General features: G+C 32.2%; 1 protein-coding gene across 5 annotated transcripts in view; it reads left to right on the top strand.

Moving 5' to 3' along the window:
- LOC129938954 (RNA-binding protein Musashi homolog Rbp6) overlaps window positions 1-16,470 on the top strand; it is a 77,405-nt gene that overhangs the window by 44,416 nt on the left and 16,519 nt on the right. For all 5 annotated transcript variants that reach the window (XM_056046797.1, XM_056046798.1, XM_056046796.1 and 2 more), the window contains one exon: window positions 8,024-8,426. In XM_056046797.1, the coding sequence (XP_055902772.1) occupies window positions 8,024-8,426 (403 nt within the window). The remainder of the gene's footprint in view (window positions 1-8,023; window positions 8,427-16,470) is intronic.

Consider the following 16,470-nt stretch of genomic DNA (forward strand, 5'->3'; position numbering starts at 1 on the left):
CATATTCCTTGCTACATTATAAAATAATCATAATTTGGGACATCGTTTTGACTGATTAAATTTTGTTACTTTAAGAAATTTCATTTAAACTTGACTTAGTTAGCATAATCAATTTCTTATAGAATTGTTCCATTTTTATGGATATTAGCTTTAGAATTGTGTATAGCATAAATATGTTATGAATAAAACTTAAAATATACTAATGTGACACAGGTGCCCATCTAAAACTTAAATATACATACATTCAAACAATACTAATTATGCGCGTTAGAGACATTTCTTCTTATCTACAAGTACCTTAAAAATATGCAATGTTTGGAAAATTTATTTTTATCTGAACCTGTATTTAACATTTAAAGATTTTGTATACAATTTTTAAAATGTTCCTCTCACAAGCAACAGAAACGAATCGATTGGAAATTGATTTCGTTATATTTTCTCCTTATAATATAAAGTATGCGTTTATATTTATAATTCGACCTGCGCACTTATACTTAACGAAGAAAATTTTATTTCCACATTTCTTCAACCCTTAAAAGTTGTTTTTCAACACATTGATAAATTTTGCACCATTTTCCCAACACGTTCCAAGCTATAGTGCGTTTGTTATACGAACAAAACACCTGGTCAAAAATTGAACTCCAAAGCCTTACCTTAAATGTAAATATGTACAGAAGACAACGCGTATAAGAATCTTAAAAAATTTCCCGTTCGTATTTTAACATAAACTTGCAATTCCAAATCAGAACAACGCACTCTTCTCTTCTATTATCATCAGAAAAAAATTTAAACAGATATTTGATATCCTGCATGTTCTGTTTACTTTTTTTAATTACACATCAACGTGACTTTTGTGTTTTTTTGTAGTGTTGCCTTCCCTAAAGGTACATACTTACGAACAAAGTTTTTTAAGGTTTTTCTTAAGCATTACGATCAATCATTTTTTTTACGTATTAATTTTTGTCTGAGTGTACATACGAGTAATATGTGCAATAAAGTCATAGAACGTGTCCCATTTACTATGTAGTCTGGCATAGCGAACAGCGATAGCTGCCTTACTTATAAGTTTGACACCAACAAAAGAGTCTTAACAGTATACATACATAATAAACTGCCAGTTTGAATTTTATACGACAATTATTTTAAAAAGGCTAGTTTAACTTTTGTTTCAGGTCAGATTTTCTATTTTAGTGAAATTGCCTTTAAAAAGTCAGTCTTGTACTTTTTTCAGTAACGACTCTTAAGGGTTAATCGAATATTTTGCGTTTATTTGTTAAAAATACGAGGGACTACGGCTGTTTAAAAAAGAAGTGAAAGTGTGGTAGAAAACAGAGGTAGAAAAATCATACTGCAAATTAGAGCGTGCAAGACAATAAAAAAGTTTCTAATAGATACATTCTAATAGACACAATAAAATTAGAGTCTATTAAAACAATAGAGAAACCCAGTGGGAACCAATTTTTCAATCATCATGCTTTGTCACTGGAGGCAGACTTAGTCAACATTTCTTGAACTATAGGTGTATCAACGATTGCCTCGTGACAATCCGCATCAAGGCTGAATTCGATATACTATGCAACCTAGCCCCCACAGAAGAGAATGATAAATCCAAACACATTGTTTTCAAAGATTGTGAATGGAACCTTTCAAGGAAAGGCGGTGAAATTTTAAATAAATAGTTAAAAAACTTAACAAAATAAAGTAACATTGTTAGACAAAACAAAGATGCAAAACAATAAACGAATTCCTTTCAAGAAAACATTGTTTTCCATGCTCTTAACGGAACGACTGTCAAGTTAGCACTACATTTTTCGAAATTTAAAAAAATGAGAATGCAGTTAATTCTAGCTTTTTTTGTTGTAAATTAGTTGTGGAGAAAAAAAATTTGTAGCTCGACTATTTTTAAAAAAAGTGGTATGTAGTGCTATGTTGATATCAAGTTAGCATTACACTTTTTGATTTTGCTAAAATTAAGTACGCAATTAGTTGACAATTATTTATTGTAAATTAGTTGTGGAAAGAAAAAAATTCCAAAAATTTGTTTTACATTCATATTTTTTTTTTAAAGGGGGTATGTAGTGCTAACTTGACACCGTAAATCCAGGCATAATACAAGAATATTCCAACATGTAACTATGCAATTAATTGTAGATTTTTTGTTTAAAATTAATTGTGGAAAGAAAAAAATTACAAAATTTTTCTTAACTTTAATTTGTTTTTAAAGGAGGTATGTAGTGCTAACTTGACACCGTGAGTTTAGGCATAAAACAATGATTTTCCAAAATGTAACGCTGCAATTAATTGTAGCTTTTTTCTTTAAAATTATTTGTAAAAAAAAAGGGGGTATGTAGTGCTAACTTGACAACGTGAGCCCAGGCATAAAACAAAGGTATTCCAAAATGTAACGATGCAATTATTATTTGTAGCTTTTTTGTTTAAAATTAACTGTGGAATGATATTCACTAAAATCTTGGTAATATAATCATTTGTTACAAACTTGAACAAAAATAATAATACATTTTAAAATTAATTATTTTGTATTGATTTAGCTGTACGTCAACTGTACGAAAATTTTGACCTTTGGGTTCAAAGTCCTTTCGCTTCAAATCTCAACCCAGTAAATTTCTATACCAGCTTTAACGTTTTCGTCTTCGTTCGTAGATAATAGTTTCATTGTTATAAGGTGTAACGTTAGTAGAAAATCAGTCATGAAGGTCGCCATAAATTTACAAATGTAATGCCCATGTTTGGTAAAAATGTAATATGAAAAAACATTATTTATAACAACGCGTGGCCGGGTCAGCTAGTAACAAATTGAAGTTAAACAATATTAATATCCTAATTGTTTTAACTTATCTACATGTATTAATTTCATTATTTGATTTAAGAAAAAAAGAAGATGTCTATTGTTTTTAGAGCAAGGCTCATTCTTTATTTCAAAACTTTGAGAGTGCGTACGGGACAGACAACGCATGCTGTTTATATTTGTTTTATTACAATTACAACAATGATAACAATAATTTTGGTTGTGGGGAAATTGAAATATAACATTTTTTCTTTGTTACTTTTGATTTCGATAATAATTTGTTTTAGATTCTCTCTTCGTTCATAACTAATTTCCTTCACTTTCTTATTAAAAATCTTATTTAGTGTGATTTTACAATTTTCCATTTGTATTGCATTAATAATGCAGAAACATGCAGAAAGGACTCTGACAAAATTTGAGTAGTTGGTTTTTTTACAATAGCAATTTAAAAAATAGGTGATAGGTTAACCCAAAATAAAATTTGTTTTAGATTCTCTCTTCGTTCATAACTAATTTCCTTCACTTTCTTATTAAAAATCTTATTTAGTGTGATTTTACAATTTTCCATTTGTATTGCATTAATAATGCAGAAACATGCAGAAAGGACTCTGACAAAATTTGAGTAGTTGGTTTTTTTACAATAGCAATTTAAAAAATAGGTGATAGGTTAACCCAAAATATCTCACGAACCAATAACGCTGGCGATTTGCATTAAATTTTATAGTAAGTATTTATATTTTATGTATATTTTCGGAAAAAAATTCAATCAACGATTTTTTATAAATACAAAAAAAATAATTATCACCACGAATATCTTAAGAAACGAAAAATGATTTCATCTCCAAGGAAATTTTACGCAACGAGAAATCATTTTCAACATCTGCTCAAATTTTGAGAAAAATCGAATTAACAATTTTTTTTACAAAAAATTAAAAAAGCTAAAAAAATAATAAAAGGTGGCAAAATATGATTTCGGTCTCAAATATCTTTTCAAAAATTTGAGATTATGGCTTTAAACTAATTTTGTCTCTTAACAAATACTGTTGGTTTTTTCATAAAAAAAATAGTACGCAAATTTCGTAGAAATTAATTTTCGGTTCTCGATATCTCGTGAATATAGTAAGGACTTCAAATAAACTCCATTTAACTAATTTGCATTTGTTGATATAAGAAATAAATAATAAGAAAATGCTACTATAATTGCTAAAAACTAGTTTTCAATTAAAAATCTCGTTAACAAAAACAGATTTTAAAATCAAACTTTTTCATCATATGTAAAATATTATTGGTAGTTTTTAATTTTTGTCAGTTATTCAACTGACAAGTTTTTTTTAACTAAACACGGGAACCTACAAATGTTTTAAGCTAGATAAACTGACGGGATGTGAAGTTATCATTGTATGGATCGCATCCCAGCCTGTTTTTATAATATTTTGTTTTTAACCTCTCATAGTGCTTCTGGGCCATCTGAAGAATCCAAACGAGTATCTCTTAAATTCACTCCAACCCCATCACTATCTCTGTCTAGAGATTCCTCTTCAACTCTCTCCAATTTCAGAAAATTTGAACCCCACTAAGTCAACCAAACTATCTTTCACAGAACAACATAATCAAACCGACCTTTCAACGCCTTATTTAATGGCGTAGATTAACTGATTAATATAGCGCTCATTAGTAAAACATTAATATCTCTCTTGTTCCAATTTTTGTGCTGATTTTACTGATAGCTATAACGGGCGAATATACATGGAAACTATCATTCAAAACACCAATTCATAGGAAAGTGTTAAAATATTGCCCTGCTACTAAACTTTCACATATCCCAAAAACAGTATTCTAATATAATGAAAAGAAGCTTATTTTACCTTATTTTACCTCATATTTTCTTAATTTTAGTATTTTTTTAAACAATTAGCCGGCAAATTTCAATTTTTTTATAAATACCTTTTTTATTTTCATCAGTATTTAGATCAAATATAGTCAATTTTTCATATTGGTCTTGGTTCGGTTATGTAGATTCGATTAGACTGAGTTTCACTTGCTAACAACTTGATTTGACGTGATGACTTGAGTTGATAAATCGCTACCAAAATCATTCCTCCTTTTTCTTTTAAAATTGGAAGGAACATATAATCGGTAGGGTTTTCTTTATGAGGTATAAAGTTTGGGCATTTGTGCATTTTAACATATTAGGGTGTATTTGATAGCAGATGAAAAATTCTCTTAATAAAGTATAACAGAAGTTTGTAAACTGTTTCGTACTGATTTTCTCCCCTCATGACGCCAAAAACATGAATGTTCCGATAATGCTTCAAATATCTTTAACTTGCTAAATGCTTTTCTTAAATTTTTCATTGAATGAATCCAAGGTTTTTGAATTCACTTACAACTTCGATGCTTGTGGATAAGCGCTTGTCTATTATATCAAATGTAATATTAAAAGACCATGAAAAAGTGTACAGCTTCTTTTCATTATAAAGAATGTTTCTGCGATACTCTTCTAGTCTAGTCGTACCATTTGTGTGTTGTATAACTGTCAACCTGTTGATCAGCACTTCTGTGCCATACTTATAACACTCAGATGGTAGAACATTCGGATGCATGCTTTTCCATCCTTTAGTTTGCTTATAGCTGCCATCATTTCAAGGAGTAGCGCATTAAAATTAAAGCTACAACTCCCCCCCCCCCCATTGGATTGCAAGTTAAACCAGAGCGTCTTGGGTTCAATCCCTACCTGTGCCTGGTGCCATCTAAAGTTTAAACCAATCCTCCAAGAGTAATTCTTGTCAAGAAAAGTGCTTTTTACATCTGCCGTTCGGATTTGGCTTAAAACTGTAAGTCCCCTCCATTCCTGGCAACATTATTCGTACACAAGAATGGTTGAGAGTTGTAAGTCACTAGGCCATAGTTCTCAACGGACTGTTGCGCCATTAGTTGAGATGAATGTTTTATCTTTTAAATGACCAATTAGTGCAATTAAGCGGTTTTCGCCTAATTTCGTTTATTGAAGCACCCGGATGATGCACTGACAAATCTGACAAAATGGCCAGTGCAATTAAGCGGGGAATATTGTGTTACAAGTATTTATTTGGCTTTCTCTACCGCAACGTGGGAACTAGCCACCGGAGGCTTATACATTGTGATTAATTGTAATTTATAGCTTAAACAGAAAGGAAATAAATGCAAAAATGTTAAGTCCGTAACCATTTAAATTATTAAAGATAAAATATTTTTAAAGACGAATGATTGGAAAAGATTGGAACATAGATACAAAATATGTCCTTTTGATCTTAATCCCGCTTTGAGTTTCATAAAATTTTTCCAAAAAAAAATAATTCCAAGAATTGAACCACACGCAAATTATATTTATAGTGTGAGTAAAAATTAAAATATAAACACATTTTTCATAAAAACTCATGTTTTAACTGCCTTCTTCCCTTAATTTATATACCTACTCAAACTAAGATTTTAAAGATATCCTTTTCAACCTCCTGCCGCTTAGTGTTTCATACAGTTTTTCGATGGGATACAATAAATTCAAGATTTAAATTAACTTTCTGGTATTTACTTCAATTTCCAATGAAAGTGCAAATACAAATACACATACAATTTGTTTTCTCATAAAAAACACGATATCATTTTTCATTTATTTTTTTATATATGTATAATTATGGACCTCTTTTCACTTACATAAGCAAGTTAATGGTAACTACCTAGCCCACATAAGTGCCTATCAAATGTATTTTTACTGTTTTTGTATCCTAGTTATTTTAACTTTTGTAATTATTTTATGAAAAAAACTGATCAAGATAACAAATGACAAATTTCATGATCGAACTTGTTATTAAAGATTAAGACATTGAATTGCTGCATAGCAATTATTTAAGATCGTTTTTGCCGAAATTTAAAGAAAGTTAATGTTAATATAATTCATTTGGAACAATCAAATATTTTCTGAATGGGAAATGGAAGTTAAATTGTTCCATTTAATAAACGAAATTCGCATGGAACGTTCCCAAAGCCCACTCAACTGATCGAATTGAACCATGGCAGCGAACACATAGGGTACACGTACAACAAGTCCGGTATTACAAAGCACATGTATGTATGTATGTCCTTGCATCAATGAAAATGAAGTGCGGAAAAGAAACGAAGAAATAAAAAATGAAATAGAAATAAATTTGTCTCGGCATGCACGTACAAGCTATTCCTTGCATGTTTTTGACGTTTGTCTTTTGCTTCGTATTTTTTCGCATTTGCTTCACTTCGTGTTTGTGAAATGAAAGTGAATTCAAGTAGACGAAGGAAGCAACGAAAGTAGAAATACAAAATATCTGTCAAAATAATGCAAAGACTTAAACATCCGAAAAGCCTTCGTGTAATATTGCGCGCATCACTTCACTTCATATGAGTGAAACTTTAAAAAAAATAAGCCGATTAATGCGCATTAAATACATGCTCTGTGTAATACCGGACTAATGACGTCTACGAGTGTTCACTCTACAAGTAGCTACTTGCTTGTTCAACACATTACATGACCGCCGGCCGTTCCTCTTTATGAGATTGCTTTGGATTTTAATACAAGGGTACTAAATTCTCACAATCTGAAAAGACAGCCCTGGCATCTTTTCAAATAATACCGTTTGAGAGAAAGAAAACAAAACATTTTTCATTCTTTCACGGTGCGAAAGAGGAACAGCCAACGATTTAGTTCTCAAATTCGAGTCGTACTTACAATACAATTACCAAAATTGTGCCTTGTGTGCATATGACTGCTTTGCACTAACGTTCGGTTTCGGAATTAAGCAGTTTTATTTAAATTAAATTAGATTCATTATCGGAATATTATAAACAAAAACCAGGTTCAAAAGACGTGCGCGATATATGTATATACATATACCCTTGTTAAATTGACAACGCAACTTTTGCTTTTGCTAAGCAACGTTATTATTTTTTCTAATGACACGGTTTGTTATCGCAATCGATTTAAATGACTTTCAACCGTAGTCATAGACGGCGATAATATGAAATTAAATTATAATCGGATACCTATAACATCAAAAAATTAAATCCGTACATGTATAGATATTTTTGCCGTTCAATTCAGTTCATACCATAATCCTTCAAAACATATACCTAATTAAACAATATACCTATCAGCAAAAAAATGTTGCAACATCATATTAAGGATGAGTCTTGCCTTTTCTATCCCCACAGCAACCCGATCGAAAATTCGGGACTAATTGATCAACATAATCGGGAACTACACAGTGCATTAGTGGCTACTATAAATAATAGTGTTGCAGTAAATGGATCTATCGCTCCAGGTGCAATTACTAATTCACAGTTACAAGCTAAGAATTTGAGTTGTTTATCAGTGCAGCAGACCCAAGTTATACAGCAACAGAATAATCTTAATGGAGTGATAAATATAAACAGCTCTTCGAAATCGACATCGTCGGGTAGATCAACACCAAACAACAATGCCACAGATCCAGCACCTGGAAAACTGTTTGTCGGTGGCCTCAGCTGGCAAACATCTTCAGAAAAGTTAAAAGAATACTTTAATATGTTTGGAACAGTCACAGATGTTCTTATTATGAAGGATCCTGTTACGCAGGTAAGAATAAAATTTACTTTTGTTATTTTGATAAGTATTTGTGTTGTAGTTACATATATGTTTAGATATATATTCTACATACACATACCTATATTGTTTATTTTCTTCCTTAAATTATTTTGGGTATACATATATGCAAGTTTGAGACGCAGTACATAAGGTTACGTTTAAAGGCGACTAAGCTGAGATAGGGCACAACAACTGAAAACATGTTTTACTCATAAAAGAAACTTGATGTAGGTAGGTACTCATCACTATTAAAAACAATATTGTATAAGTAACAAGTAAACCAGTGCCTTAAAAAATGATAAATGGTATTGTACAGTAGCATAGGACTTCAATGATTCTTACATTGAAAACAAGAAAAAAAAAAACAGGTTTTTAGATAGGTACTTTGACATAATTGTAGTTGTTACTGTAATTAAGATAAAGCCTCAGCTTTAGTTTTGAAATTTAGTTTTTTTTTTTTGTTTAAATCTTTAAGACTTTTTAAAAGGCTTAATTCCAAATTTGCACTACTTGACATCCTTTTTTTTTTGTGAATGTCGCGATCACTATTGGGGTCCTTAAAAATAATTAGATACAATTTACCTATTTTCCTATTTATTTAAAAACAAAAATAGCAGATATCTTGCTTTTATAAAAACTATTTTATTTATTTATCCCTATAACGTTAACAATAAATTTAATTATATTATTATTTTTAGAACACTAGCATCCAAGTACTTTCGGATTTAACATAAAATATAAAACAAAATTGTTTGTAATATGTGCTTTTTTTGGTCGACTATTTGTATTCGCTGGATATTTTTGGAAATGTAAAAAAAAACAATTCCTTCAAAAATTGAGCCCTTAATATTTTTGTTTAAACATCTATAGCTTCACGGCTATTTATATTCACCCTTATCTAAGTAACTGATCGGAGAGAATTTTTTTTGATTTAACCGAAATGTATCATCGTAAAACGGTTCGGATCCACAAATCAGAGAAATCTCCGAAACAAAATTTGAATGTACGTTGAAAGGGTGAAACTAGTGCGATGCATAATTTCATGCGATACGTTACGGCTCGCGTACACTAAAACCGAATTATCGGGTCAAAGCAATTTGGACGACATTCTCGAACGTTCGACTACATACACTGCTTCCGACCGCGGACTATGTAGGTCTAGAGTCTGAATTTATGAAGCTTGGATGTTAAAATAATTTTTTTAATGGAAGATTTCAAACAAATATTTTCGAAATTCAAAGAAAGGAACTGAAGGTTTGAAATTACAACCCATCAAATGTTTCAATGTTTATTTTCATAAACCTTCCAAATCTTTGAGAAGAAAAACTTTGATTTGAATTATAGATACCGATTTTTCATATAGTTTTTTATGTTGTTTTGACTTGGGTATCAGGTCGGAATTCTGTAGAGGTTCCCGGTTGCAAAAACGGTGGGGAAGCAGGTTGTGATACTGAGGTTCCGTATCATCTTCTTGGCTGGGATTCCCTATATCATTTGTTTTGCTTAAAACTTTTTTTGTTTTCGGCCGCAGCACCGGATCTTTCACTCTTTTGGAAATATTCTGTTAATAGAAAAAAACGTCTTGAGCTGATGTTGATGCGCTGATTTATTTTTAGTTAATTATTTTTGCATTTTCTTGAAAAGAATTTCTTTTTCAATCATTAGTATTTATTGTTTACCAATCAATTTTTATTTATTTTCTGCTTTAAACCGCATCTGAATGGTACTCTGTTTTTGAAGTCATGTAATCGTTAAAAAATTATAAAATGTCGAATTGGTTAGCAACAACGAACAAAAATAAATCGGGAAAAGCTCCGATCCGTTACCTTGAAAATGACAGGATCCAAAGAAAAAATATGTGAAATAATTTAATTGGATATTTAATTTTCTATATATTTATTATAAATTATCCCTAAGGCCTGTGACAGAAAATTGTTGAGTAGATGTAGGCCAAGTTTGGTAGCCCATTTTAGTTGCTTTTTTATTAATAACATCTAGGATCTTAACATTTGTTATAAAATCAAGTGTTTGAAATAACTTTAAGCTATCGGAACAGATACTGCATTAACTTTAAGTAATATTGTTAATATCTTCTTAAGTTACTTGAGCTTTAATTGGTAAATACATATTTAAAATTTGGAAGAATTCCTTTTCAGAAAATTGATCCATCGCGCTAAAATGGTACGATAATGATATAATGACGGACCTCAGCTTTAATACCAGCCCTTAAACGTTGTAAGCTCCGAACTATAGTGGTACGCTCTGTTTCTATTGATAATTTTGACAATGCTTTCGTTAACTCTTTCTTAAAAATTCCCATAAGTCTGAAGCATGCCTTCCAATTTTGACCACCAAAAAAATCTTAGACATTCTTAAGATTTTTTGTTTTGAAATTCTTGAAGAATTTCTCTATCTCCATTGAAAAGGGTATTTGTTAACCAATTTACCAAACCTTCTACCACTTCTCTTTAGTACAACTTGTCAACCGTTTTCAGATTAGTTCACAAAACTTGCTTAATGAGACACTTTGGAGTGAGACTTTCAAACCATTACAGAAAGGTGGTAATGGATAAAGTTTGACCCTAAGAACGATCGTTTTAGTTTGATGATGATGATGATGTCGCATAAATTGTACGTTTTCTTTGTTTTAAACTTCTTCGACGTTAAAAATCTTTTCATTTCTCGCATGCCACACTAAAAGCCCTTTGAATCTTTTCACGATAGCTTTTTAGAGTCGAGTTGTTCACAAATGATAAGCGTCGATAGTCCTTTTTGTGTATATGCTCTTTAATCAGTATTGAAATGGATCTGGTAAATATATAACCAATTATGTTTATGTCCACATAATTGGATATATATATACCAGATCCAATGTGGATTTAGTGGTATTGCTGCTGGTCATAAGATATGGGAAACCGGAGGAGAACCCTATATCTTAGCAATATTCCTGTTCCCAGCCTCCTTTTTCGGGTTTTTAACTCCCCGTCAACAGATGATCTTTCTTTTTATTATATGTTAATATGTTACGATCTAGAATTATTGTAACTTAACTTTAAAAAAAAAATGTTTAATTTCTGATTTACTTTATTTTAGGTATATATAAGAATTAAATAGGAATGAACAAGAGTTGCTGCAGAGGATTGAAAGAAGAGTAAAAGCAAAGTTACAAAAGAAGTTATATAATGTATAAATAAATAATATTATGTGTACTATAAAACTTGATATTACTTCATGTACAATACATGCATGAGGCTAGTTGATGATATAAATATGTATTTCTAACCATCCTCCTATCAACTAAGCTTTAAATGTTCGAATTCAATTTTAATAACAAAATATTAATTAGAAAGGAAATTTAAATGAAATCAAAAATTAAAAATCACTTTAATTATTACATATTTGCAAAATTTCGATGCATTTATCGTTTTTATTTTTGGGTAATCCTTTGTAAGAATATCGGGGCCATTTCACTAGCTGGCTTGTACTGGATCTTAATCACTCCTCTTTATTATGCCTCTCGGGAAAAATTGTATCGGATATCAACGTGCTTGTTTTTACCATGATGGCTGATGCTGTTTGACAAGTGAATCGCACTTTTATTGTCGCAGTAAATGAATGTAGGCTAACGCACTCAAGCCAATATCTGAAAACAGTTTCCGCAAAAATAAAGTTTCTTTAGTTATTTCAGAAAGCGGCATGTATTCTGCTTCTATAGTCGACACTCGACAATCATTAAACAAGATTTCCTATAATCAAAATCACCTGCCCTGTCCGAGTCAAAATATAACAAAAAAAAAGATTTCAGCTGTCGATATCAAGTACAGTACTCTCGATTCCATTTTAAGTACCTTAGCACTCGCTTTGCTGCCACCAACTATTTTTTCAGATCATCCAAAAAACGACTTAAGCAGCTTACCGCAAGCAAATATGTCAGGTCTAGTTCCATTGGCCAAGTAAATTAACCTTCCAATCAGCTTACGATAGGGTATGGATAACGTGTTCTTAACGTCTTCAGGAGTTTTTGGGCTCATGTCCTTGCCTTTGACCTTTGACTTAAAATCAATAGGTGCTGTAACCGGCTTAAAATCTTCCATTCGAAACTTCTGCAAGAGTTCACCTATGGACCCATTTTTTATCAAGTTTTATTCCCATAATAGTGCTATTTATTCTGACTTTTATTCCCAAAATGGTACTGACTTGTCCTAAATCTTTCATCTGGAACTTATTTTTCAATTCAATGTTCAATTTTCGCCAGTTTTGCAAAAAATAATAGTTAAAATCCTATTCTTATCAAGCTTAATTGTATACAACGAATTTTAAAAACTTGCTTGATTTTTCCTGTTACAGAAAATTGATGCGTAGATGTAGGCCAAAGTTGGGTGCCTATTAATTAAATCTAGGATCGTACTTATTGTCAAGTGTTTGAAATAACTATAAGCTGTCGGAAAAGATACTCTTTTTAATTACATAAATCAGATTTGGAAAATTCCTTTAGAAAAAGTCGATTCATCGTGCGATATAACTGCAAAAACATTACTATCAGTAGCTTTTGGACAAGTGTACATAAATTTAAATCCTTTGGAGGTTAGGTGGCAGAGTGTTTCTAGAACATCTTTTTATAAATAGTTTTTCTGGATCGTATGCATGATTTATCCAGGTGTGAAGGTGGTGATGATAACTTGTATTTTGGGAAACTCTTCTTAAACAGTAAACTGTTGGCTAAATATGTATAGCTGAACCCATTTTTTCTTTTTTGTTTGTGTTTTATCACTAGGGTACATCATGTGCCCGTTTGTATTTGCATAAGCATGTGAGTGATTACTTCAGTTCTGCAACAATAAACATTTATGCCGATTTCAGGATCACATCCATGAGTTGCGAGTGGATTCAAATTAACACTTAGTTTACCCCGTAATTTTTCTGTTGTTTAAAGGGTTTCTTTTATTATTTTATAAGATATAATAGTCTTTTTGATATTTATTTTTCCATTTTTTAAGTTAATTGTAAAAATATGTGTTGAAAAAAAAATCCATAAACTTATTGATTACTTAGGAAAGCGTCGATTTACTTAGCAAACATTTTTAAAAGTTAATATAGCTGCTTCACACTATATGAAATAGCTACAGTCTCCGACTAGCACTCGTTGCGATTACTTCGTCTCTCTCTAGTCTACGATTTTCGATTTCTTACTTAGAGTAAACTTCCTAACCTCTAAAACCGGTTCTCTTAACTTTAGCAATCCTTACGTGTAGTTTAACACTCGGTTGCATAGTGTTTTAAGTTCCATATATATAAAGCCCATCCCTAAGGGCAAAAATGAATGGGAATAAATTCAAGGGGCTTTCCCCGGAAATGCCCCTTAATTCACCTCCCCCCAAAAAAACAAAAAGAACTACGAACTTCGTAGAATTCCCTCAACTCCCACCGCGGACTAATTTCAGAAACCCAAAATTTGTAATTATTTCATCTAAACGCAATCAGTAAAGAGTATGAATCCGTTTCTCAACTCCGAGACGGAAGCATCCTTATTCTCGCAAAAAACAAAACAATTGCAGACAAATTTATGGCAATTTCTAACATAGCCAATATATGTCCGGTCAAAGTGAAATACCACGATCGCCTTAATTCCAGCAAAGGTATCGTATTTGCCCCCTACCTTATCAATGTCCCAGAATCTGACATTATCTCTGAAATGGCCATACAAGGTATCACTGAGGTATATAAATTCACCAAAAATATTGAAGGAAAACACCGCCCTACTGGATTAATGCTCTTTACATTCGATCTGTACCAACCTCCAGCCACTGTAGAAATAGGTTTCTACAAAGAAAAAGTCAAGGAATACATTCCTAATCCTATGAGGTGCCGCAGGTGCCAAATCCTCGGACACACCATTAAAAGGTGTACCAAAGAAGAAATCTGTGCTACATGCAGCCTTCAACCTCATGAAAACGCGCCCGCAAGTTGTACACGTGTCATGTGTGCAAATTGCCCTCCAACAGCAGAACCCCATCCGTCCTCCTCTATCAACTGTCCTAAATATATCAAAAATAAAGAAATACTAACAATAAAAACTAGAAACAAGTGCACTATTTCCGAAGCGAGACACATATATAATATTAACAAACCAACTGAAACAAGTGTCAACAATACGCCTTACAATGTTAAAGCTAAAACAGGCAACAACCTGTCTTCTTCTACTCATAACCCAGTTTCACTCCCAACAGCAAAATCAACTCCACATAGTTCCGTCTCACTTTCAAAAAATTCTCTAAATCCACAAACATCTAGTTCTTCCTCTTCTAACGCATTACAACAATCATCAAACAACACTAAAATATACACTACTCTAACTACTACTGACCAACAAAAAATCATAGAAACCACAAAACAAATTCCACAAATAAACACAAACAATCCTAAAAACAATAAAATACAAGAAGAAATGATTGTTTCTGACTCCGATTCAGAACAATCCAATAACTTATCACCTATCTCAAATATTACTCAATCTCTTCTACTAAATAATAAATATTATTTGACCCAAAACCATAAACATGATGATGATGAACAACCACCACAATAATAAACAACATTCTACAGATCCTGACCCCGTTGATCGGGGGCTGAGATGTTCGGACAACAATAATAATTGTTGTCCGAGCACCTCCGCTGCCGGACAGCGGGGTTATGATGTCACTACCAACATAAAATCGCCAACTCATTTAATTCCACCACCTAACTCAATAGACTATACAAACATAACAAACATTACTCTTTTGACTCCTCCTACTCTTATCCCTTCTGATCCTACCATCATACCTCAAAACCCCAATCAAAAGAACTTCACACAGTATTCCTCTAGTAATACAGTGCCGAAGTTCACCGCTTCTCAGGATAAAGCTAAACTTAAGATTCTACAATGGAATCTGAAAGGTTACGTAAACAATTACGATGAGCTTAACATCCTCATAAAAGAAAACAAACCCTCAGTTCTATGTCTACAGGAAACTCACTTTTCCTTCAACGCAACCCCTACCCCTCCTAAAACATACAAAATCTATTTCAACAACCTTCCTTCAAATACAACAGCAAAGCAAGGTGTTGCATTATTAGTTAAAAATGATATACCTCACAGAGAATTACCTATTAATTCAGACATTGCCTGTTCCGCCATAGAAATATCCGGTCCAATAAAAATATGTATAGCCTCCTTTTACATTCATCCCCAACAATCCTTCACTAAAAACGACTTAGATAACATGCTAAATCAACTATCACTTCCAGTCATTTTAGCCGGAGACGTTAACTCATGGAATATGCTATGGGGTTCACCCAATACAAACCACAGAGGAAGAACTATCGAAAATTTCCTCTTAGACTCTAATATCTCAATTCTAAACGACGGTTCTCCTACTCATCTCTCCACACACGGTTCTCTTACCCACATTGACATTACTTGCTCTTCTCCTGAACTTCTTCCTAAAATACAATGGAAAACCATAGACGACCTTCACAACAGTGATCATTTTCCGATTTTGACAACTATAAATCTCGCCCATTATCAAAGACATACTATTCCAAATCCTAAGTTTAAAATTGATTCAGCGAACTGGCTTGTTTTTCGAAGCCAAGTCACGCAAAACTTGTCGGATAAACTTCCAACATTAAACACAAACAAAGAAGCAGCAACTATCTTAAAGGCAATTAGATCTGCAGCTAATGTTGCTATCCCCCAGACACAACCAAAACAATCAAGAAGTACCACCCCTTGGTGGAACGCTGAACTAGCTAGACTTCGTAAAATAAAAATAGTGGCCTGGAAAATATTCAAAAGAAATAGAAACCAAAACAATCTGATAGCTTTTAAGAAATCAAATGCACAATTCCGCAGACAGCTGAAAATAGCTAAATCTAAATCTTTTGAAGAATTTACATCCTCCATTAACCCCAACACCTCAACAAGTAAAGCTTGGAACAATATACGAATGTTAACAGGCAACCCAACCCCACTCACAATAAACTACATTAAAAC

Source organism: Eupeodes corollae, chromosome 1, assembly GCF_945859685.1.
Source record: "Eupeodes corollae chromosome 1, idEupCoro1.1, whole genome shotgun sequence".
Classification (NCBI taxonomy): Eukaryota; Metazoa; Arthropoda; class Insecta; order Diptera; family Syrphidae; genus Eupeodes; species Eupeodes corollae.